Below are 25,968 nucleotides of genomic sequence, written 5' to 3'. Positions count from 1 at the left end.
TAATTAAATGCTGCTTCTAACAATTGCCACTTCTGATCCATTTTTATTTTTGTGTAGGGGTTAAGAAACATACAGAGTATTTTTCTATTTTATTCCAATACTTTAAATATTCTATCTCACCATATGTTGTGGGCAATATGCTCTTACATCTACATTTGTATATATAGAATTTAAGTAACAACAAGATATATATTATCAACTGTTTTACTGTTGACAAAATCCTCAGACACACCTAAAATGACCTCTTTTACACTAAAAGGCAAGAAGATGTCATAATTTCTAATCCAATCTATAATGGAAAACCAGAAGTTTTGTGTTACCCAAAAACGTTCGGTTTCTTTTAATTTACATTTATATAAAAATTTGTAGATGTAATTTACCAGATAATTACATGGTAAAATCCTATGAACAATCTTAAATTTAAAATTTTGTAAAAACGAATTTCTGGTTATAATGAAGGTCATGGAATAAATAGCATTCCAATCTTCAATCTCAATTTTTGTAATTTTCCCCAGATTTTTTCTATGTCCAGCAAAGAGACAACAACCCGACCAATGAGCAGATAAAAGCCGAAAGCCTCAAATGGGTCTTCAACACAGAGAGAAAATCCCGCACCCGAAAGCGGGTTTCAGTTTGTCTCTAAATGACTAAATACACATGTGTATATACTAGTTCAGTGATAACTGACTAAACGTCCAAACAAATAAATTAACTAAAATAGAAAAAAATAACAAGACTAACAAAGGCTTACTAGTACCGAAATACATTTGCATCCTAACTTTTGACGTCATGAATGTTTTGTTTTCAGCCGAATAGCATTGTCAATTTTAAATGTAAATCAGGATATATACAGGAAGGTGGACATAAACGTTACTGCTGTATCCTATATTTCAACGTCGATGGGATAAAGATGCGATTAACATAGTCAGTGTTTTAGTCACCAAACTTTAATATATACACACCCAGCCACCGAAAGCTTTATTTTGCGAAGCTAAGGTGGTCGAATGGTCTAACGCGTCGAATACAGTGCAGGCGATTTGGTGTCACGATATCTCAGTAGCATGAGTTCGAATCCTGGCGAGGGAGGAACAAAAAATTTGCTTTTGCAAATTTACAGATCTAACAATGTTGGATTGATGTTTAGACGAGTTATATATATAAATACACATGTATACTAGTTCAGTGTATTTATGTGTATATAAATATATATATAATGAGAGAACATCATCCTTATATATCAGAACATGAGGTTAAGAATAATGCTACTATAATAAGCTTTAAATATTTTCTACGAACTTCTTTGCTTGTATAAAGTGACTTAAGTCAACTTCATTTAAATAAAGGAACAAGCCGGCAAAAGAGAAGCACAACTGATTCGTACCCATGTCAATGCAGATTGTTTGTTGAAAAACACGTCGTTTTATCAACGTTACGTATTAATTTGAAGTGAATCGCTTTAAATAAAGATTTTCGATAATGTCAGTATATTAGAAAAACATTGTTTGAATGATCAGAGTGAGGTTTTTTGGGGTTTGTTTTTACAGAGTACGAGTAACACCCCCCCCCCCCCCCCCCCCCCCGCCTTATATACCTCTGTATTTACGTTGGTATTTTTTTATGAAACAAAAGAGGACCTCCCTGTTTTTAAAAAATTGTTGGTAAAATAATTGTGTAAATGGTAGAAGTTAAATGTATAATACTATGGCATGAGCCAAGAGACTTAAATTGGAATGTATGCACACAACAGATTTTGGGATTTTTAAGTATCAAGTTAACATCATACCTAAGCCGCCTATAGTGAATAAGTCTTTGGTTTCTATGTTGTGTCTTCTGTACTATTATTTGTCTGTTTGTCTTTTTATTTTTAGCCATGCCGTTGTCAGCTAGTTTATTTTCATTCTATGAGTTTGACTCTCCCTCTGGTATCTTTCGTCCCTCTTTTGAAGACCGGGTGGCTTTGGTTGCTGATAAAATTGTTTCTTATAACTTAGAAAGAGGTTGCATTGATCAATTGGAAGTCCATGCAATATAACCTTCTTCGGTTGAATTTTCAAAAAAGCATAGAACAGACCTATGAATTGGTAAATCAGGATTTCCTCTTTTGTGAGCGTCGTAGGGCATGTTGAATGTCAAATTGCCAAGACATCATTAATCTTCTTTAGCGAGCAATTTTCGAAATGTGTTTACACACACAAAAACGATGTTGTTCGGGGCATTATCTGCTAGGACATAAACAAATTTGTCTCCAGTCTAGGTAGGACAGCAGAACGCGTTTAGCAACATTTGGATCTTAAAAATAAGATTACAAAAATACCGAACTTGGTCAAGGAAAGTCCCTTTACCAAATGGCAAAGTTAAAAGCTCAAACACATCAAACGAATGGAAAACAACTGTCATATTCCTGACCTGGTACAGGAATTTCCTTGTGCAGCGGCGGAAAAAAGCTGATTAAACCTGGTTGTATAGAAAGGTAAACCGAATCTAAAGATCGAGGTAGCATGCGTATTCATAGACCCATTCAGTTTTTGATTATAATTTGTATCACGACCTGAAAGCCTATACACCAGAAATACATAAAATATAAATATTACGTTCAATGTTCAATTGTTTTGCTGTCTATGAATAATAATGAATAAATGCACTTAAAAATAATGATGATAGCACCATGAGCAACTGGCACTCAGCAGATAGGTATCTAGAATTTAAAAAAAAGGTCTCATTGCCTTGGCGGATTTACAGTCCGATATGCGGTTTAAATAGAACAAAAGAATTCGACCTCTTGTGTTTAGAAGGTAGAAAAGTGAAATGAACTTTGTATACGGTTGTCAAGATGTCACAAAAGTTACTTTCCGTAAAGTCATTATAAATATTTGCATTCACGTTGTTTTATTTTCATATTGTACAATTGTTGACAATGCAACTTGCAAACAATCGTTTTTAAAACGACCATAAGTCAAGCTGTTACGTCATTTAGGGGGTCTCCTTATAAACTGCTACTTTTTTTTGCTGGACATAGAAAAAATCTGGGGAAAATTACAAAAATTGAGAAATGAATTGCCAATCGTTTAAGACCATTCCCAAAGTGGCACACCTAAATTTGACATTTGGACGCAATTTCAAAGTTGGATGTTATATGACGGGGTTTTGTTAATTAATTTACGAATATTACACACCCGTCCTATATATGTAACATCACATGACTTTTAAGTGATTAAAACTATTTTTTTTAATAATATTTGCATGTTTGACATGTTTTTTTCTTTCACAATTACAATTTCACCGACAGTCATAATTTCTGTATTATTTTAAAAAGTTTTGTTACACATTTTGTTACACCTTAGTTATACAGCTACCCGGATTGGTTGACCATCGTGAAGGTGAGTTTTTGGGGTAGCATAAATTTATATCGTTGTATTCCTTTTGTTTGTGTTAACCAATTGTCGTTCGGAATTATTTTTTATACGTCATTTATTTATCTTGCAATTTCTTGTAATTTAGTTTGCGTCCTATTTCTTTGGTGTCATATTCACCGTACGGCCTTCAACAATGAGCAAAGCCCATACCGCATAGTCAGCTATAAAAGGCCCAGATATAACAAAGGAAAACAATTCAAACGAGAAAACTAACGGCCTTATTTATATAAAAAAAAATGAACGAAAAACAAATATGTAACACATAAACTAACAACAACTACTGAATTACAGGCTCCTGACTTGGGACAGGCACATACATAAATAATGTGGCGGGGTTAAACATGTTAGCGGGATCTATGTTTGTGTTCGATCATACAGTATAATAAGTCGGTAGTTGCCCGCGAATGGATTTTTTTTTTATTCTTTGCGTCTTATTTGTTGATTGCAGTTGGTTTTTGTTTTGTGTCATGTGGAGATATGATGTGATTTTGTTTTTCTTTTGATGTGTTTGCATCTAAAAGTGGGATTGCACCGAGTTATTTCATGATTTCTTTTGTGCTATATTTTCGATACATTTTTAGTCTATCTTATAGCATCTTACAATTGTCTGGCGACACAATGTGATACTTTTTTTGTTCGCCAATAGTATTCATACGATTTGAATTTACTATTTATATCTTTTTATTTTCTTATTAGTTTACCTACAGTCGAAAATTTGCAAGACATTAAGAGTCTTTACTTATATTACCGTTTTACATTAGACTCAATTTTATTATAGTTTATCACATAAAGACTCGATTGTATTATAGTACTTAAAGTTTACTTGAATAACCGTCCCACTGTTAGGTGTATGTTAGTTCTTCAATTCACAACTCAGAAACAGATTCACTAATATCAATGTTCCTTTATAATAATTTTTACCGTATACGGTGGCTCACTCTATTTTTCTCATACTTGCTCACTATTACAAGTCAAGTACTATAGTAGTACACCGGTGTCTTCATATTTCATGTACTGCACATGCGTATATATATTACTCGAGTGTGAAACATGCAGACAATACTCTACCAAAGCAAGCCACGAAACAATCCATCAACAAGGAATTAAGACTGAGCTAAGGGGATCTCGCTCCAGTGATTCCCTATGATTAATCAAACATATTTTCCCGACGAAAGCACCCCCCCCCCCTTCCCGCCTATATTCTTGAAAACGTTGTTCTTATATACATACTTATCTTCATGTTATTGTCTCAAGTCTTCAGTCTCTGCACCGAACTCTTACAATCAACCAAGTCGTTGCTAAGACGGTGCTTAAAAGAGCAGCGGCATGGGTTAAAATTGTACTTACTAGACAGTCTTTGATAATCTGTTACAGTTTTGTACAAGAGTAATGTTTGGGATGCTTAAACCTTTGACATATTTTGTAAGTTGAAAAATGAATATACTAAAGACCTTTTTTGGGTGATAAGATTTGCGGTTGACTGGCATATTTTATGTAGAATGTACAACCTGTTTTATTATTTTTTTTAATATGATTCTAAAAGATAACGAAAATTAAGCATATATGCTCTTCTAACTGTTCTTGAACAGGGCTCCAATTGAAAAAAAAAAGAAAGAGTTCAGATGATCAAGTTTTTTGAAGAAGGAGAAAGGGGAAATCAATAGCACTGCTATATCATCTCAGAAATTATATAAATTATTACCATTAGTATTACAAGACTATGAAGGATGCATTTGTAAGAGATAAATTTGTCCTCACTGGTAAAATATGTCTGGGCGGACACATATATCTAGTAGAAAAAGTCCATGGTTACAAAATTTACTAGTATTGTTTGTCCGACGTTAGTAATTTATGTACCCAGACTAATTTTCCTAGGAGTTCTAGTCCACGTCATTAATATTCCTAGGTAAAAACGTCCATGTCCTCTTTATAGGAAAAATATTAATGAATCAAATCATTTAAGTTTAAACAATGGAAACTTGTAAGAGTTGTTTATTTATATTTTTAATAAAAATGTATGTCCCCAGACTAATTTTCCTAGGGGATCATGTCCATGTCATTAATATTCCTAGGTAAAACTATCCATGCCCTTTATTTTGTAATGTAAATAAAAATGTTATATTTTGATATTGTTATATAGAGTTGTGTATCAATTCTTTTAATAAAGTTAATGTTCCAAGACTAATTTTCCTAGGAAATTTTGTCCATGTCAATAATATTATACACCTATTGACTGGGTGTGAGGGTAATAGCAAGTTTGTTGTCCCTGAGGTACCAACTATTGCTCGAGGCAAAGCCGAGAGCAATAGTTGGTATGCGAAGGGACAACAAACTTGCTATTACCCGCACACCCAGTCATTAGGTGTTTTATTATACCAAGGAGGTTATATTAGAAGGAGAGAGGACGAAAGACGATAATTACACATAAAATGTTACCGACTTTTCTGTAAGTGGGTGTTAATTACTTGAGATCGACTCTGTCACAGAGGGAGATTTTGTCCTAATTACATACCCGAGTAAGAACGGAAACACCCGAGGTGTCATAAACTGACCGGAAATATAATTATTGACATATTAATACGATTTTTTGTGATATTTTTTATTAAGTAATCAAAAATTAAAATTTTATGTTAAAAGTGAACTTCTAACCAATAGAAATGAAACGAATATCTGTCTCATTGCCGATAATGTTAATACCAACAGAAAGCACTTTTACGTTGTCCCCGATAAATTTCTCTATGTTTCAATTGCAAATATTCTTTCCGGTCGTTACCGGTCACTGTAACTAAAGTACTTTGCACATTCGTATATTTTCTATGATTATTACCTGCCAATTCTCATCAACAGGAATTGACAGGTGAAGCGAAAATCTTTGTTTAAAGCAATGTACTTTTGAATAAAAATCGCACACTAACTTTCCTTTAAACCATCATAACTTTGTCATTTCTTTATCTTTTTTCACGGTAGACAGACGATTGATTTTGAAATTGCGCGTCCAATCTTTTTCAATATCCTAAACACCTATACACTGCATTGTTACCAAAAATACACCTGAACTTTAATGAGCCACTCACTGATAACAACCACGTGACATATGCGATTTATCTATTAGCCCGAACTGCTCGCGGTAACAGCCCGGTACATCAGAGGGTCATGTCAAGTGGGTGATAAACATGTCGGTTTCTTTATATTTTTATCATTTTTCTCTGATCGAACTGCTATCCTGGGGATGTTAATTTTGTATCAAGCAGAGTGTTCACTCTCCTTCTAATATAACCTCCTTGATTATACTGAACAACACAGCCATTAAGTATTTTATATATATACCAAATAAATAATTTTCTAAAAGTGTATATATATATCATCTGAAAGAAAACAAAAATGTCACATAACTTTATATGCACATGATGAACTATACTTTTTTTTTATAATTCGTTTTAATTTGTATTAATAAATATTTCATTAATTTCAATCAAGACAAGAAATACTTATGTTAAACTTTCTGTGCTTAAAAAAAATTCTAGCTCAAATACACCAAACGCAAATTCACTTTTTATATACGGAGAGCGAACCCATATAAAGAATAAGGTACTATATTTTAGATCTTTAAAAAATTCCCAGTGAAGATTTTTTTTTCTTTTTTATAATTGCTTCTTATAAGTGAAATTACAATCAACACAAACAGATTCCACCGTTTACAATATTAGCGGGAGTTTGACGTTGCAAAGCATACGTAACCAAGCAGAGTAGTCAATGACATCATTATCGTCCAATGAAAAATAAGCATGAAAAGTACGGGAAAGATGATTATGAAACTATTAACCGGTGTAATAGTCTTTGAAACTATTGACTGGCAAATGGTTCTTTGGAATGAAATAGCACAACTATTTCATTACTTTTTATATAGAAAAAACACACTGAAGTATAATAATCCTAGATAAAATCGTCCATGTCCTGTGTTTTAAAAGGAACTTTTTAATTATTTGCATGGAAATGCAATTTTTATGTTTTAATATATTGTTCGGATCAAGAGCTCGGGCATTAAAAATTTAATGACATGAATGTCCCCGGACTAATTTTCCTAGGAAATCATGTCCATGTCAATAATATTGCTACTGCCTAGGTAAAATGTCAGACCTTTTTTTCAAAAGATTAAGAAAAATTTCATATTTCAATATTCAGTTTTACAGTTGTATATGAATATGTCTCCAGACTTATTTTCTTAGGAAATCTTGTCCATGTCAATAACATTCCTAGGTAAAATTGTCCATGCCCTTTATTTTAAAATATCAATATAAATGTTATGTTTCAACATTCAGTATGTCCCCAGACTTATTTTCCTAGGACATCGTGTCCATGTCATTAACATTCCTAGGTTACAAAGTCACTTTTCTTTATTTTAAATAGGAAAAAATAATGAAACTTTCAAATCTTAACTAAAAATATGATTCTGTTTTAATTTTCAATAATTGTTATAAAATAATAAAAAATACTAGTATAACGTATTAGGACAATTTTCCTAGGAAAATATGTGCCAGACATATTTAACTACCTATGGACTTATTTTCCTAGGAAAAATTGTCCTGGGACTTACATTCCTAGTAAAATAATGATCATGGACTTGATTTCCAAGGGAAAAAAGTCTGGCGGACAGATTTTACTACCGGACCAAATTTACTGTTACACATTCACATCTCTTCTGTTATGGAGATGTTTGACAAATTCTGTATATAAAAAAAACAAGTTCCTTTTGTGACATAACTTTATTCATATAGATTATTTCTCCTACATATCTTTATATATTGCTTTCTTTAATTCAAATTGGAATCTCAGATAAGCATCTGGTACTTTAAAACCTCTCCTCTCTGTTCCATGCCTCTGGTCGACATGTGTACTTCAGAATAATTACTGACTGTCAAATGTATAGCAGAACGTACATAACTTCTAGATAAAACTACTGTCTATCTCCCTTTTCGACACTGCAAAAAAAAAATATATCGAACAGGCAATTAATGTTGCAACCACATGTTCCCCATACAAACGGATCGGAATTCAATTCTCATTCTGTAATCAAATGTTGTAGGATTGTTAAGGTATTTTGGTGTTTTTAAAAGCCCATCCCCCTTTTTTTTAATATACACCACAAAAAAAAAACATTTAGTTAGGATAAAGAACTAATAAACGATAGTCCTATAATTTAAGGCGTCAGAGTTTCATATCTTTAAGATTCAACATGTTTATCGGATTGTTTTTTACTATCAATGTTGAACCGTTAATTTTTATCGGATTTTTTTAACTACCAATATTGAACCGTTGAACCGTTCAACATTGATAGTTAATAACAAAAATTCGATAAAAAATGTTGAATGTAAATGATATGAACCTCCGGACTTATATTAAAGGACAATGTATAGCACTTCTGAGGTTCATATCATTTACATTCAACGGTTTTTATCGGATTTTTTTTTTACTATGAACCGTTCAACATCAATAGTAAAAAAAATCCGATATAAAAACGTTGAATATAAGTGATATGAACTCCGAAGTTTATATAATAGCATTACGGTATATAGAATAATTGAAATTCACTTAATTTAGTGTAGGAGGCTATTTTAATCCACTTTCTGAGTGTGTATTATATAATGTTACAATGTAACAAACCTATCAAACACACCGTGAACAATAACATTATCTCCCCTGGAAATGCTTAACAACAAGACACAAAAAACTGCTACTTTTTTTTGCTCTATATCACATAATTATGAAAACACATTACATAGATGGGGAATATTGTGCTTGTGTACACGTTTGAATGTGTAGGTGGCACACTCAGAACGATCGTCTCTAGATTTTTTATTTAAATTCGTCCCGGCCTTTCCGGGTTCACGTAGCAACACGTTTCTTTCCTTTCCAGCTATTCCTGATTATCAATAAATCCAAAACATGCATTTATCACAAAGCAACAACTATTAAACAACTCACCTATACCAATGGTGATCGTCTAATTCCTAGCTGATTCCTTTAATCGTACCTTTCTTGACGACACCCATCGTTGTACATAGCGTCTACCATTGGAGGTAGCGAAATTACATGATTTGATAGGAGAGCGAAATAAACAAGGGGAGCAATTTTATCGAACCGCATTCCGGACTGTTTAGGGGTGGCCAATTAGTGTAACTGAAAAACTACCTATATGGTTGATGTGTAGATTTTTGTTTTACATATTCTGTCCGTAATGTTCTCTAACTTTTTGTTCCCTTTTTCAAAACCCTGGATTCGCATCTAGGCCTCGAACGTTCTGGTGCAATGTTTGGAGTGAGACATGTCGTAAAAGGTCTATGCATTATCCATAGCCTCATAAGGGGGTCAGTTTTCTTTCCTTAAGGGGATATCCAAGTTTATTTCTGACGGTGAGAATTTGTCCCTTTAAGATATAATAGGCTATATTTTACCTGTTTAAATCAAATATGTAATAAAAAAAATATACCTTCATGTGCTACTTTTTGAGTAAAATGAGGTCGAAATTTCAGATATTTGCTAAAAATTTGGACTAGTGGACCGTATTTTCCCTCCCGACAGAAATGCATAACTTTTTTGTTTTAAAAGATAAACACAAGCTGTTTTTAAGTTCTCTTTTATATAAATATCCTATAATTTTATAAAGTATTTTGTTTAGAATAATAGTTATCAAAGGTACCAGGATTATAATTTAATACGCTAGACGCGCGTTTCGTCTACTTAGACTCATCATCGATCAGTGACGTTCATATCAAAACAGCCTGGTTAAAAAGCCAAACAAATACAAAGTTGAAGAGCATTGAGGACCCAAAATTCCAAAAAGTTGTGCCAAATACGGCTAAGGTAATCTACTGGTAATCTACTCCTTGGATAAGAAAATCCTTAGTTTTTCAAAAAATTAAGTTTTGTAAACAGGAAATTCATAAAAATGACCATATAATTGATATTCATGTCAACACCGAAGTGCTGACTACTGGGCTGGTGAGGACGAAACGTCCACCAGCAGTGCAGTGGCATCTGGAAATAACTAAAATTTATCAAATGTTCATGAATGAAGAAAAAAAACGTCATTTTTTTCTGTATATTTATCAAATTAAAAAAAAAATGCATCATTGACTTTTTCATGAAATTTGGTACAAATACTCTTCATACGTAATCAAACCGAATGTCATTTTGAAAAAGAGGAGTCCATGAACTTATTTAAAAGTAAAATCAGTTTGAAAGATTAAAATCAGTCAAAAAATGCATCTTTTCCCGATATGTCACAATTTCAAAGGTTCCCTGTTCAATAGTATCTTTAATTGTGAAACAAAAAAAACCCAATATTGGTCAAGGCAAATCCATAGTCAAAACAAACATAATGAAAACTCGACAAAAATAGAATACATGTTAAAAACAGTCATTGGGTCCTTTCCTCAGTTCTAATGACTCTTTAATGATGGTGGCAGTGTTTAACGACCTTGACTGGAAAAGAAACAACTGTTTTTATATCATTTGTTGTTGATGGATTTAGTATAATCACGAGTTTAGCAGAAAGTTAAGTGTATTAAAATTGACAAATTCAGTTGTAATGTATATAATATTTTAGAAAGATTTCTCTTTTTTTTTTTTTATTAATTATACAGTTCAATGAGTTTTTCAAGTTCTTAATCTGTTACTTCCTTACATTCAAACTATAATGAATGAATCTTTATTGCATTAGCAAGTTCCCCACTGACAGCTAAAGTAAGTTGGTCAATGTTTTTTGGGATTAACTTTTGTGCGACATAACGTGGCTCTGCTGTCAGAAGTCTTGTATTCAACTCTGCTAACAAATGATCGACGAAAGGTAGATACATGTTCAGTTTCCAGTATTTAGAAGGGGTTTGCGCTGGTGCATTGGGCCTATTACGTTGGGCACCACGGTTTCTTGACATTGACGGATCAGTATTGACAGTTGCGGCAAGTTCAACTGCAGAATCGTACAAGGAGTTCCAAACTTCTGGGTCGTTTCTTTCGTCATTAATTTAGCTGCCTGACATTTTAAATTGTTTGCATCAGCAACAAAATCACGATGCTGCCGGTTTCGTGAATAAAAAGGGAAGACTAGTTTTCGGAACGGAATATAGCGACAAAGTGATCATTAACATATTTGTATATTTTTTTTATTAACTTCATTACTTTAGTTTTATTCTTACTATATTTACCATATTTTTATGTTTGTGAAAATTTCGATGTGTACGTAAAATACGCAACTGCGTTTTTGCGTACGGGTTGCTATGCGCCTGGCAACAACATTGCTTTAGCATAATACAAGGTATATACATATATGACAAATACTTAATATTTAAACCTGTGACTATTATACTAACTTGAAGTATAGAAAGTCCCTGCTTAAAATTGCATTAAAAAAAATCTGATTTTTTTCCGCATCACAAAAATATGGTGATCCAGATGAAGCTATACATAATATGGAAATATGAATGTTTGTACTTGTACTTTCAAATTTGCAAAGGTATCACCTCCTCCAAAACATTTAAATATAGTCTTATGGAATATGAATGTTGTTTAAATTTAGGGAGCTACCATTTGATTTTTATGGGGGGGCTAGGATGAAAAATTTTGTCCTGCATTTTTTTTTAGCTGTAATCTCTGTCCTGCCTTTTTATTTTTCGCTCTGTTCGGTCCTGCCTTTTTTTTTTAGTTTATCCTGACTTTTTTTTACCTAAATTGTTGTCCTGACTTTTTTTTTTTGCAAGTGTCTCATCCTGCCTTTTTTTTTACTCAAAACTCCTGTCCTGCCTATTTTTTTCAAATTTCATCCTAGCCCCCCCATAAAAATCAAATGGTAGCTCCCTTAGATATTATATATGTTTGTATAAATGATTGTCATGTTTGTCTTGGTAACAATCCAATATTTGGATCATTTTACACCAATAAAATGATTTGCCGGATTTGATTTGACTTTGCCTGATGAACTTATATGATACATCATTTTGTTCATTTTGTAATGATTGTCATGTTTGTCTTGGTAACAATCCAATATTTGGATCATTTTACACCAATAAAATGATTTGCCGGATTTGATTTGACTTTGCCTGATGAACTTATATGATACATCATTTTGTAACTTTTCATAATTTAGCATGATATGTTATCATGGAACCTTTCATTCTACCATGTTGTATGTAATGCCATAGGTCTTAACCATTTATTGTTAATGAGTTTGTGCCAATAAAAATATTTGTATTTGTATTTGTATGATTATGGAAATTAGATATTTAACTAATTTTTATTTGAGAAACAAACAAAATCAATTTTGGTCATAGTAAATACATGATAGACAAAACAAACATAAGAAAAACTTTAATGATAACAAGGATCATTGATGATTCTTTCAGGAGAATTATAGATCCGGAATTTTGTAAAGGCTTCGACGGAAATAGATTTGCACGTTATACACACCGACCTCGATTTCGGTCTTTTCACCACGAGACAGCAACCATGCCACAGGTGCGAACATTGTGCTCCTGCAAAAAAACATGATTTACTTGTCGGATTTTGATTTAAATTTTCAATTAAAGCTCATACTAAGGCAATGGCGAACTAAAATATTGATAAAAGATAGGATGATACGTCAATTTTATTTGTAAATGATGTCTTTGATGATTCATTCATCTCGCCGCCATGTGCGTCGTCCAAATAATCAGTTGTAGTGACTTCAAAAGGCAGTCCTAGCTATTTAGACCTATACGTTTATATGTAAATGAGCAATATCTCATCTGAATTTGATACAATAATGTCGGTGTAATATTCTTTTATTTATATTTTTCCGAGAAAAATAGAATATATTTGGGTACAAGTCCAATCGAAACGGTCAACTCGGTACCAATTTGTAGTCAATTCGGCATCCAATAAATTATTTGATATACGATATTTAAATAATTTTAATATTAAACCATTTTTCTATTTTCATGCCCCACCTACGATAGTAGAGGGGCATTATGTTTTCTGGTCTGTGCGTCCGTCTGTCTGTTCGTCCGTCCGTCTGTTCGTTCGTCCGTCCGTCTGTCCCGCTTCAGGTTAAAGTTTTTGGTCAAGGTAGTTTTTGATGAAGTTTAAGTCCAATCGACTTCAAACTTAGTACACATGTCCCCTATGATATGATCTTTCTAATTTAAATGCCAAATTAGAGTTTTGACCCCAATTTTACGGTTCACTGAACATAGAAAATGATAGTGCAAATTTCAGGTTAAAGTTTTTGGCTTCAGGTTAAAGTTTTTGGTCAAGGTAGTTTTTGATGAAGTTAAAGTCCAATCAACTTGAAACTTAGTATACATGTGCCCTATGATATGATCTTTCTAATTTAAATGCCAAATTAGAGTTTTGACCCCAATTTTACGGTTCACTGAACATAGAAAATGATAGTGCAAATTTCAGGTTAAAGTTTTTGGTCAAGGTAGTTTTTGATAAAGTTGAAGTCCAATCAACTTGAAACTTAGTATACATGTTCCCTTTGATAAGATCATTCTAATTTTAATGCCAAATTAGAGAATTTATTCCAATTTCACAGTCCTTTAAACATAGAAAATGATAGTGCGAGTGGGGCATCCGTGTACTGTGGACACATTCTTGTTTAATTATATTGTGAAGAGTTGCAAGTGCAATCATACCACATCTTTTATTTATATTTAAAAATATCAAATACATGTACCCAAGTCCTTGATTACACATGAACTTGAAGTAGAACGAAAGCAGAAACCACAAATTGTTTTTCTAATAAGTCGATATTTCTGGAAATCCCCGTCTTTTATTTCTTTTTGCTTAAAATACTGACAAAAGATATATTTAGGTAGGGGGAGGCAGTGGTGTAGCTGCGGAACCGTAACTCTTATGGTCCTTTTTTAATTTTTTTTGATTTTGCGGACCATAGAGCTACGGATTTTTCCTATTTCAAAACGTTCGGAATTGCGACCCAGGTTCAGGTCGCACTTATTTCCCCAAAATTTATTGTTTAAAATCAATGCAAAGCTTGTCAATATATATAGTTCGTTTCGTTAGATATTTTTCTAGGATATGACGTACCTATTTATGTTTGAATATTCATTTCCTAAACACTATTATCTAATTATTTCCATTTGTATACATTCTCCGCCTATTTTGTTCGGCCATATTGAATCTCGTGGTGACGTCACGAAAATCAAGAAAAGATAACTCAAATATCCTCGATCTCCTATGTTGGAGGTTAGGAACGCCTACGAAAAACAAGAACAGATAACTCTTATAAAAAACACATGTTGGATTGTTTACTTATTTCTAAACGAGAATCGAGTGTTTATAAGACTTAACAACATTTATTCATACTTAATGTTTAAATTGCTTGAAAGAATTAATATTTCCGTTAGTATCTAACTTTCATTAACGTACTTTCATTCAAAAAGTCATTAAATCAAATAAAAGACAACGTAAACAAACCAACACGTGTTTTCCTATAAGAGTTATCTTTTCTTGTTTTTCGTGACGTCGCCACGAGATTCAATATGGCCGAACAAAATAGGCGGAGAATGTATACAAATGGAAATAATTAGATAATAGTGTTTAGGAAATGAATATTCAAACATAAATAGGTACGTCATATCCTAGAAAAATATCTAACGAAACGAACTATATATATTGACAAGCTTTGCATAGATTTTAAACAATAAATGTTTGGGAAATAAGTGCGACCTGAACCTGGGTCGCAATTCCGAACGTTTTGAAATAGGAAAAATCCGTAGCTCTATGGTCCGCAAATAGTCAAAAAATAACATAAGGACCTAAGAGCTACGGTTCCGCAGCTAGCAGTGGTGGACCTACATGAAGTCCAAATAATAATGACACGTCCGAGAAAAAATTAAATAGCCTTGCCAGATGTCATAATTATTTGGACCGGTGGATCTAGTAATTTTCATGAAAAAAGGGGGTGGGGAAATGCCTCCAGGAAGAGTTTTTATGTCCAAGTATATTGCCTGATACAAGATGACTTTCCGCATCTAAGATTCACTCCTGTCACTTAGGTTAGCAAATAGTATGAAACTTGTACAAAAAAATTTAATTACCAGTACAAATTTGGGTTACATGGTAGAAACACTTCCACTCTATGCATGACTCTATAATATAATGTAACATACAAGGGTTTGAAATGGTTCCCAGATTTCCGGAGAAATAAGACTCTTCACTTGCTCAGAATGAGAAATCTAAGGCCGTTTTTTTTTATACTCGAACTAGTTACTGTTTAAAATCAATCTGAAAAATGTTTTAGCTTAAGTTTCCACTTCAGTCAAAATGTACTACAGAAACATCAAAACTTTGCCTGTATTTCTCAACCTAAAATGAATAAAGTCTTAAACAATGAAAACATATGTTAATTTTAACATACTTAACATATCACATTGTGTAAATTGTAAATAAACTTGAAACTATTGTGTTATGTTCAACTGGTTTTGGGGGTGAACACTAAATTTTCCAAAAAATCTGGAGGCCTGTGAGATGACTCAATTTGTTTAAAATTCGTGTCCTGGCCTTAATGACATTTTTGTCCAGTTTCTGTATTGTACCTTCGATATTCGTTCACTTAGATCCATGAAATTAACTGAAACTTGTGAACCAATACATTGTCTTAAAAATAATCATTAGCTTGTACTGCATTACATGTAACAGTATTTGTTCATACCAATTTTAAACAAATTAAGTCATCTCACAGGCCTCCAGATTTTTTGGAAAATGGAGTGTTCACCCCAAAACTGGTTTGACCATAACACAATAATTTCAAGTTTATTTACAATTTACACAATGTGTATATGTTAAGTATGTTAAAATGAACATGTATTTTCATAGTTTAAGACTATTAATTTTAGGTTGATAAATACAGGCAACATTTTGCTGTGTCTGTAGTGTCCTATATTTTGACTTTAGTGGAACCTTAAACTAAACATTTTAAAAACGCAAGGGTTTAAGAAAATGTTTACGCCTTAAACCATTTAAAAAATTGCTAAAACATGCTTTTCATCCTGGTGTTTAACTGCATAGTTAAGACCGACTCGTCAAATTAACTGTTAACCTTTAAATTAAAACCAGGTTAATGGTTCAGAATAAAAAAAAACCAGGCCTTTGACCAAATATAAAAATATATGGTATCTAATTCAAGGATTGAACCTAAAGTTAACCCCCATGCCCAAGCTTGAGTCTTAGTTTACTGTGTCCTTCCCATGCAGAAAAAATACTTTTGAAGAGTTAATTGTATAATAGTAAATAAAATAAGAATGTGTCGGAAAAGAAAACAACCCAAGGCCACTAATGACAATTGGTCTTCAATGCAGCGATAAGACCCATTGTTTTACATGTCTATAAAGTACATTTCTTAAATAAATTGATTAATTTATACTACTCATGAAATGTTTCAAGTTGATATTTGATCCAATAAATTATATTATTTTCTTATTCCTGCATATCCTGTTTTAGGTCCAGAAGAAAGTATCAAAGTCCAGTGCTGGCAAAAGAGGAAAAGGCAAGAAGAAGAGTGCCTTGAAGTACACTATTGACTGTACCCACCCAGTCGAGGATGGAATCATGGATGTTGTCAGCTTTGTAAGATAGTAAACATTTAACTGTTGTCAAAACTACTTTATTCTTTTAAAGCATGATAAGTGGGGTTTTAGCCTTGACAGCATGTCCAGATATTAATTAAAATATTTTGAAGACCAGTTAACTAACAATTCCAATTGAAATTGATGAAGGATCAAGTGAAGTGAAGTGGTGACTGTCAACGTAATTAAAATCAAATTGAAAGTGATAATTGTATACCTGTAAATTTGAATTATTTTGTACGTGTACATTAAGAAACTAGTTAAAAATCAAGCTTGATGTTGGTGATTCACTTGAGACATTTGTAGGTATTAATGTCAAAAATTGTATATTGGATGGATGTTGCCTCTTCAAATGACTTACCTATTTCAAAGTGATTTAACACAACCATAATTGATTTTTAACTGCTTCACCGTATGTGTACTTGACAAATTATTGTACTAATGTTAAACATGTGACTAGGGTTATCTCCCCTAGTCTAGGTTAGGGTTACCTCCCCTAAGCCTGGGTTAGGGTTATCTTCCCTAATCCAAATATCTGATTTGTGATGCAGGAGAAATTCTTACAAGAGAGAATCAAAGTGAACGGCAAGACCAGCAACATGGGAACAAATGTCGTCCTGGAGAGGAACAAGAACAAAGTCAACCTCACCTCTGACATCGCCTTCTCAAAAAGGTAAGTTACCTGTGCCATTGACCAAGTGATTTCAAGTCTTTTGCATTTAAAGGGGTTCATCTGTGTCGGTCCTCAGACATCCCATTCTCAAAAAGGTTAGTTACCTGTACCATGGACGTGATTTCAGGTCTGCATTTAAAGGGGTTCAGACATCCCATTCTCAAAAAGTTTTGTTACCTGTACCATGGACCAGGTGATTTTCACTTCTTTGCGCATAAAGGGGTTTAGCTGTGTCGGTCCTCAGACATCCCATTCTCAAAATGTTTAGTTACCTGTACTGTGGACCTGGTGATTTCAGGTCTTTGCATTTAAAGGGGTTCAGCTGTGTCTGGTCTCCGACACCCCATTCTCAAATACCTACCATGGAGTTGATTTTAGTTTGCTTTGCTGTTCTTGGATCTTTGACAAGTCATATAAACTTATGAATATTTAAAGGATAAAGTTGTGCATGGCTGAAGAAATGCACTACAGATGCAATTGAGTGGAAAATAAGTCTGAGCCAGAGATCATAGATGTAAAACTTTTAAGATTAGGCCAGATACTTTTGAAGTTAGTTAATGACTGGTGTTTCTTTGACATCACAGTAGTTTATATCTGAAAGCTAAAGGTTTAAAGGAAAAAATATCAATAAATAAATATGCTTCATTTATCATAATTGTGATGTCTTTCTATGATGAAAAGTTGGAATTACCGTTTGATGTTAAAAACTATGAAACCATCATCGCGGCTTTTTATTTTCTGACTGAAGGACAAAATGATGCAACAAAGCTAAGGTGATTGCATTAATTGTATGAAAGTAATTAACATTCATATTTTTACAATGCGAACTTAGTGCATGTACAAGTCATTTTTCTTGTGAATATAAATAATACTTATGGAAAGCAAGAATTTTGCAGTCGACGACTTGAGGTTATTTTTTTGGGAAACATAATTTCTGTCAGACCTGTCCATCAAATGGTAATTTTGTATTCTTATCAGGGGAGGGGAAAGCTGATTTAGATAATTCATTTAACAGTACAAAAAATCAGTTGTAAAGTACTTGTAATATTTGGATTTTGAACAATTCTTACAGATGATTTTTGTCAGCAAGTCCTATTGCCATTGCAATACAATGGATTTTGCAATGCTTATGAATGTATAATACATGGAGACTTTGTAAATCAAGTGTTTCCTTTAATTTCATCATCTCGGTGAAATTCTGATCACTGATGTGTTAAGACATACTCGCATTATTCTCACGACTAGTTAGGCTATGTACATCATACATGTCAGAAGGCTGATGCATATGTATGCTATATAATAAAGTTGTCCTTTGATGATGAAAAGTTGGAATTACCGTTTGATATTGACATGAAACAAACAACGCGGCTTTTTATTTCTGAATGAAGGACAACACTTATAGCTAGTACATGCATTCACATTATGGTTTACCATTGTCATCATTGATTACATTAACATATTTATAATAAATGTAACATCATTGCTATCACCATACACCAGGCATGCAAGTTGATTCTTGTGTAGATAGTCATTGCTGGTAGCCATGAACTGGATTGAGAAATTTTTTGTTGAACCAAAAAGTAAAGTGTACACAGGTCGATTGAAGTGGGAAAAATCTTTTGGTCTGCACCAAAATCTATTCTAAATACAATGTACTTGTCTGAAGACAAATTCAATATTCAGACAATTTCCTTACATGTCAAAGAAAGTTTTGCAAAAATTTACTAGTCCAAATAATGTTTCACTAGTCAAGGGTATTAGACTGGTGGCTAATGGTGCAGGCTGCTTGGTTGTGATTTTTTACCCATTAACAGTTTTGAAATGTTTAGTCAAACCTCTATTTGCCCTGCTCAATACTGAACCATCACTGAAGTGATTCAGAAATAGTTCAAATAAAAATTATGGTAAAGATGTTGCAATATTAAAGTTGTCCTTTTATGATGAAAAGTTGGAATTACCGTTTGATATTAACATGAAACAAACAACGCGGCTTTTTATTTCTGAATGAAGGAAAAAACTTGTATATGGTGACATCGATTACTATTCAGGTCTGTTAATTGTTGCACTGTTGATAAATTAAAAATGCTTACATTTATGACCTTGGATTTATGTCCAACATTCGTATGTTGTGGAATATACCTGCTATGGGAGTCTTGAATATTTTACTCCACTGATTTTATGTTTTTTTGTTGTTGAACAAAAAAAGTAAGAATCAGTACATGGAAATTGCTATCCAACAGTTTACCTTTACTATTTATTTCTACACTCCAGACAACTATTTGTCAACACTGAGGTTGTGAGTTCGAACCCTGTTCATGCAGGTGCACTTAACTCCTATTTTAATAGACTACAAGATTGTCAGTAAGCTTTCTCTGGGCACTCTTGCTTCCTCCGCCAATAAAAACTGGCTGCAACTAAATAGCCTAAAAGTAGTGTTAAATCACCCAACAAAATAGATATAGGAAGATGTGGTGGGAGTGCCAATGAGACAAACTCTCCATCCAAATAACAATTTCTAAACGTAAACTATTGTAGGTCAATGTACGCCCTCAATGCATAGCCCCAAAATAACTAGTGTAAAACCATTCAAACGAGAAAACAAACGGTCTAATCTATATAAAAAACGAGAAACATGTATAAATTACATAAACAAACGACAACTACTGTACATCAGATTCCTGACTTGGGACAGGTGCAATCATTTGCAGCGGGATTAAACGTTTTAATGGTACCAAACCTTCTTCCTTTTTCTGAAACAATAGCATAACATCACAACATAAAAAACCACAAAAGTTTATTTAATCTTAATGCTGTGAAACCTGTCTCTAGTGTCCTATCTCTGTGAATCGCTAAGCCCCAGCACTAAAGTATTTCAGAAACTGCATGTTGCATGACCAAGTTTGATTACCTAAATATCACATGCTATATTTAATTGTCCTTTGATGATGAAAAGTTGGAATTACCGTTTGATATAAACGTGAAACAAACAACGCGGCTTTTTATTTCTGAAGGAAGGACAAAATTTATATACATGTAAACAGTTATCCTTAGGTTCCTCTCTTTTATGACATTGATATTCCCCTGTTGAACCACAAAATTGTCTTGGCCAGATCTTCTGAAAACTTAATCAATGGACTGGCATAAGCTTTCTTGTAACAGTAAGGCCAACATAAAAATTTCTTTGTTTCCACTCTCCCGACTGAGGTTGTTAGGGTATGGGTAGGTAGGTAGGCAAATTATTTTATTTTATTCCTTGATATGGTTTTTATACGACCGCAAAAATTTTATTTGTCGTATATTGCTATCACATTGGCGTCGTCGTCCGAATACTTTTAGTTTTCGCACTCTAACTTTAGTAAAAGTGAATAGAAATCAATGAAATTTTAACACAAGGTTTATGAGGCCTAAAAAAAAAAGATATGTGTTTCCGGTAACATCATTTTGAAAAATAAGGTCGGTAGGTCGGAATCCTTTTTTTTTTTTTTTTTTTTTTTTTTGACATCGTAAATGAAATCCGGAAAATTGTCATTGTTTTTCCAAGTCCGGATCCGTAATTAGTTTAAAAACCGGAAGTGTGCCATTTGCAATGTTTTTGAAGCACCTGCTGTCCAAATTTCTTGGATTTTAACCTATTTGGAATACCTTTTGACATTAATAAAATGTTTTACTGGCTTTCTATGCAAGTAGAAGCAAGAGAGAAAAAATATTATGTCATCTATCAGAAGCCTGTGTCAAAAACGGGGTCGGTTGATACAATTTTTTTTTTTTTTTTTTTTGAAGATCCAATAAAAAAGTTAGGGTCGGGGCTAAAAAACAGGGTCGGTCGGGTTACCGGAAACATCGATCTTTTTTTTCTCGGCCTGACCACAAAAGGAAGGTTGGGATTGATTTTGGGAGTTTTGGTCCCAACATTTTAGGAATTAGGGGCCAAAAAGGGCCCAAATAAGCATTTTCTTGGTTTTCGCACCATAACTTTAGTTTAAGTGAATAGAAATCTATGAAATTTTGACAAGGTTTATGACCACAAAAGGAAGGTTGGGATTGATTTTGGGAGTTTTGGTTCCAACAGTTAAGAATTAAGGGCCAAAAAAGGGCCCAAATAAGCATTATTCTTGGTTTTCGCACAATAACTTTAGTATAAGTAAATAGAAATCAATGAAATTTAAACACAAGGTTTATGACCACAAAAGGAAGGTTGGTATTGATTTTGGGAGTTGAGGCCTGAACAGTTTAGGAATTAGGGGCCAAAAAGGGCCCCAAGTAAGCATTATTCTTGGTTTTCGCACCATAACTTTAGTATAAGTAAATAGAAATCTTTGAAATTTAAACACAAGGTTTATGACCATAAAAGGAAGGTTGGGTTTGATTTTGGGAGTTTTGGTCCCAACAGGTTTTTAGGAATAAGGGGCCCAAAGGGTCCAAAATTGAACTTTGTTTGATTTCATCAATAATTGAATAATTGGGGTTCTTTGATATGCTGAATCTAAAAATGTACTTAGATTTTTGATTATTGGCCCAGTTTTCAAGTTGGTCCAAATCGGGGTCCAAAATTAAACTTTGTTTGATTTCATCAAAAATTGAATAATTGGGGAATCGAACTGTGTATGTAGATTCTTAATTTTTAGTCCCGTTTTCAAATTGGTCTACATTAAATACCAAAGGGTCCAAAATTAAACTAAGTTTGATTTTAATAAAAATTGAATTCTTTGGCTTTTTTGATATGCTGAATTTAATCATGTACTTAGATTTTTGATTATGGGCCCAGTTTTCAAGTTGGTTCAAATCAGGATCCAAAATTATTATATTAAATATTGTGCAATAGCAAGAAATTTTCAATTGCACAGTATTCAGCAATAGCAAGAAATCTTCCAATTGCACAGTATTGCGCAATAGCAAAAAATGTTCAATTGCACAGTATTGTGCAATAGCAAGAAATCTTCAATTGCACAGTATTGTGCAATAGCAAATATTTTCAATTGCACAGTACTGTGCAATAGCAAGAAATATCTAATTATTATTGTGCAATAGCAAGAAATTTTCAATTGATTGGAGTTGTCTTTCTTTGTCAAGAATAGTAGTTGAATCAACTTAAATCATTGTTTTATACAATGCACACTGTATATTCACTTTTACTACCAACTGATAAACACTCTTTACCATTCAGTGATAACAAGCACTTTTTGTTACATTTTAATATTTTATGATGTATTTAAATGAGTAGTTATTGTTGCAAACTCCATTAGAAATTTGAATTGAGATCAGTTTTGAAAAAAGGGAAAGGGGGATGTGAAAAAAAAATGGTGGTGGGGGGGGGGGTTTAATTTTTCTCATTTAATAAATAAAAAGAAAATTTCTTCAAACATTTTTTTTGAGAGGATTAATATTCAACAGCATAGTGATTGCTCAAAGACAAAAAAATTATTTTAAGTTCATTAGACCACATTCATTCTGTGTCCAAAACCTATGCTGTGTCAACTATTTAATCACAATCCAAATTTAGAGCTGAATCCAGCTTGAATGTTGTGTCCATACTTGCCCCAACCGTTCAGGGTTCAACCTATGCGGTCGTATAAAGCTGCGCCCTGCGGAGCATCTGATTTAGTTAAAAATCAAGCTCATTTCAAGTCTTATTTGATGCATAACTCACAACAAAACAATTCCTTTGTTCACCAATTCATACCTTGATCATCAATTATGAGATGACAAAAAGATACATGTATGTTAATCACTTGGGAATTAAAATTCAATGAATAAAAATTTTCAATAGAAGTGAACATAATTCAGTTATGTTCAGTTACACCTGGATCATGCAATTGATTCCTAAACACAGATTTATATTGTTTTTTCAGTTCTAGAAGAAACAAGGCTTCACTTTATATTCATGTTTTGCATTTCCTAAAATACTTTTAATAAGTATTTACGAATTCTACTGATGCTGTTATAACGTTAAAACGTGTCCTTTTGTAATTTTCATGCCATAAATTGAACAAGGAAATCCCATTTAAACTGGTTTTTTTTTACACCAGAAAACAGGGACGTTCCCTGAAAGCAGGAAATACATGTATCCCACATTTCCTGACTTGTGCCCAACCTGTTCAAAGACAAAGTAGATAGATTTTAAAGCACGCGTCAGAACATTTACTCAGTCTTTAAGATTTTATCCTTTAAACAGGAACAGAGGTTAGACACAATGCAAATCAAGATGCGCTCAGCGGGTTGAAAGATACTTCAGTTTTGTTTTTTTTTATTTTCAAAAAAAGATCACCCTTGCACACAAACAAATCGTGTGGAAAGCATTTTGTTTGTTTTCCTTGATTCCAAATCATGTAGACGCTTCAATGTAAAAATACCTTGATTTAAAACGCTCGTTGACTACAGCATCAGAAAGGTATCACCAAAACCCAACGATCGTTGACTACAGCATCGAAAAAATATCACCAATAATCAACATAGCACCAAAAAAAATAGTGGACAAGTATGGCCAATAAAATTTTTCAGGTCGCACTGATTTTACTGGGTCGGTCGTGTAAGGGGAAACCAACAATATTTTATTTTTGGCCTAAGACATCAGTTCATGGAAGTTGATATGAGTTTTAAAAATCTCTTGGTTTGTGAATTTTTAAAACAGTATGCTAGTGATTGTTGTTGATTCGCTAGAATATCTCTTGAACCTGTAATCCTATTACAAAGGGAATCTCTCCTATCACTGAAGTGTTTCAGACACTGTTGCATGATAAGTTTTGTTAAACTAATGATGTGGTACATACAATATTAAAGTTGTCCTTTTATGATGAAAAGTTGGAATTACCGTTTGATATTAACATGAAACAAACAACGCGGCTTTTTATTTCTGAATGAAGGACAACATTGATATAATCTTAAATGTGTGTTGCACTATGTGGGGTGAAACATAAAAAAAAAATCATGAATGACCTTCGACTTTCCAAAGCCCAATTTACTGTGGTTATAAACAGATCTTGAATATTGTATAATGAAACTTTTCTTTGTTTGTTATTAAACATAAAAATTAAATTAAGTACAAAATGCAAGTACATTTTATTTTTTAACTAGAAACATGTGATTGTGGGTGATTCACTTAAATGTGTATAGAAAATTGTCTGAAGGTAAATTAGTAACATGTATAATAAAGGTGTTGAATCACTTGACATCAACGCTGAAATGTTTGAAGTAACTTTCCCTTGATTAACATAACATACATTTGTCTATGCTGCATACAATGATTAAGTTGTCCTTTGATGATGAAAAGTTGGAATTACCGTTTGATATAAACGTGAAACAAACAACGCGGCTTTTTATTTCTGAATGAAGGACAACACTGTTCAATGCATTAACTAGAGAGAAAAAGTTTTAACATGTTGTAAAATTTCTATAATTGTATTTTAATAGGAGGATTAAAAATATATTGGTGTCTTGATATGCATGTACTATTTGCAAATGTGACTGCATTCTTAAAATATCTTGCTTATAAAAGTAAACATCTTAACAGCTTGAACAAACATGACATGATTTAAAACGGTGACGGGGAAATGTTTGCATTAGTCATTGCCTCATTGGTACATTTGTCCATTGTCAACGTAACATGAATTTTATCTTTTCAGATATCTGAAATACTTGACAAAGAAGTACTTGAAGAAGAACAATCTTAGAGATTGGTTGAGAGTTGTTGCCAGTAGCAAGGATTCTTATGAACTCAGATACTTCCAGATCAATAACGAGGACGAGGAGGAAGAAGATGGCGACGAGTAACCATAGCAACTGTTATATAATGTAATAAAGTTGTTGGCCAAAATATTTGTGTTGAATATATTTTTGGAAAAGTCTTTGAATATAAATAAGATGTGATATGAGTGCTATTGAGACAACTCCCCATCTAAGTCACTGTATAAAAAGTAAATCATAACTGGTGAAAGTACATGTTAAATACTCAAAGCCTGGCACACTCGAGCTCTGACAGCAAGCTTTAAAAGCCCCAAATATCTAGTGTAAAATAATTCAAACAGGAAAAACAATAGAATGCATGTACATGTTGTGAATTATGGAAAAAGATGTTTCAAGTAATAGTGGGAAAAGTAACAATGCCACACAAAATCTTCGAAATACCTACTTGTTTGTCTCGCCGTTGCAGACCATTCATAATGGGTATATGTTGAAGCCATTTATTTATCCTTCCCCTCATTTTCATAAATTAGCGACTGCTTGAAAACAAATAGTTGTATAAAAAGTAAGTTGGATTGTTAAT

At 33.0% G+C, this 25,968-nt stretch overlaps 1 protein-coding gene across 1 annotated transcript; it reads left to right on the top strand.

Annotated features, from left to right (window-relative positions):
- Positions 1-12,818: 12,818 nt before the first annotated feature.
- Positions 12,819-25,518, top strand: LOC139501707 (large ribosomal subunit protein eL22-like). The gene is made up of 4 exons (XM_071290854.1): positions 12,819-12,923; positions 16,911-17,036; positions 17,587-17,708; positions 25,328-25,518. The coding sequence occupies exons 1-4, from the start codon at positions 12,915-12,917 to the stop codon at positions 25,473-25,475; spliced, it is 405 nt and encodes a 134-aa protein (XP_071146955.1). The 5' UTR covers positions 12,819-12,914; the 3' UTR covers positions 25,476-25,518.
- The last annotated feature ends 450 nt before the right edge of the window (positions 25,519-25,968 follow it).

The sequence above is a fragment of the Mytilus edulis genome, chromosome 13 (assembly GCF_963676685.1).
Source record: "Mytilus edulis chromosome 13, xbMytEdul2.2, whole genome shotgun sequence".
Classification (NCBI taxonomy): domain Eukaryota; kingdom Metazoa; phylum Mollusca; class Bivalvia; order Mytilida; family Mytilidae; genus Mytilus; species Mytilus edulis.
This window is presented reverse-complemented; position numbering and strand designations above follow the sequence as displayed.

What these genes read in the sequence shown, in the direction of transcription:
- LOC139501707 (XM_071290854.1), top strand. An exon ending in TCATGGATGTTGTCAGCTTT is followed by an intron (nt 17,037 to 17,586) that starts GTAAGATAGTAA and finishes TTTGTGATGCAG; the next exon opens with GAGAAATTCTTACAAGAGAG. An exon ending in GACATCGCCTTCTCAAAAAG is followed by an intron (nt 17,709 to 25,327) that starts GTAAGTTACCTG and finishes TTATCTTTTCAG; the next exon opens with ATATCTGAAATACTTGACAA.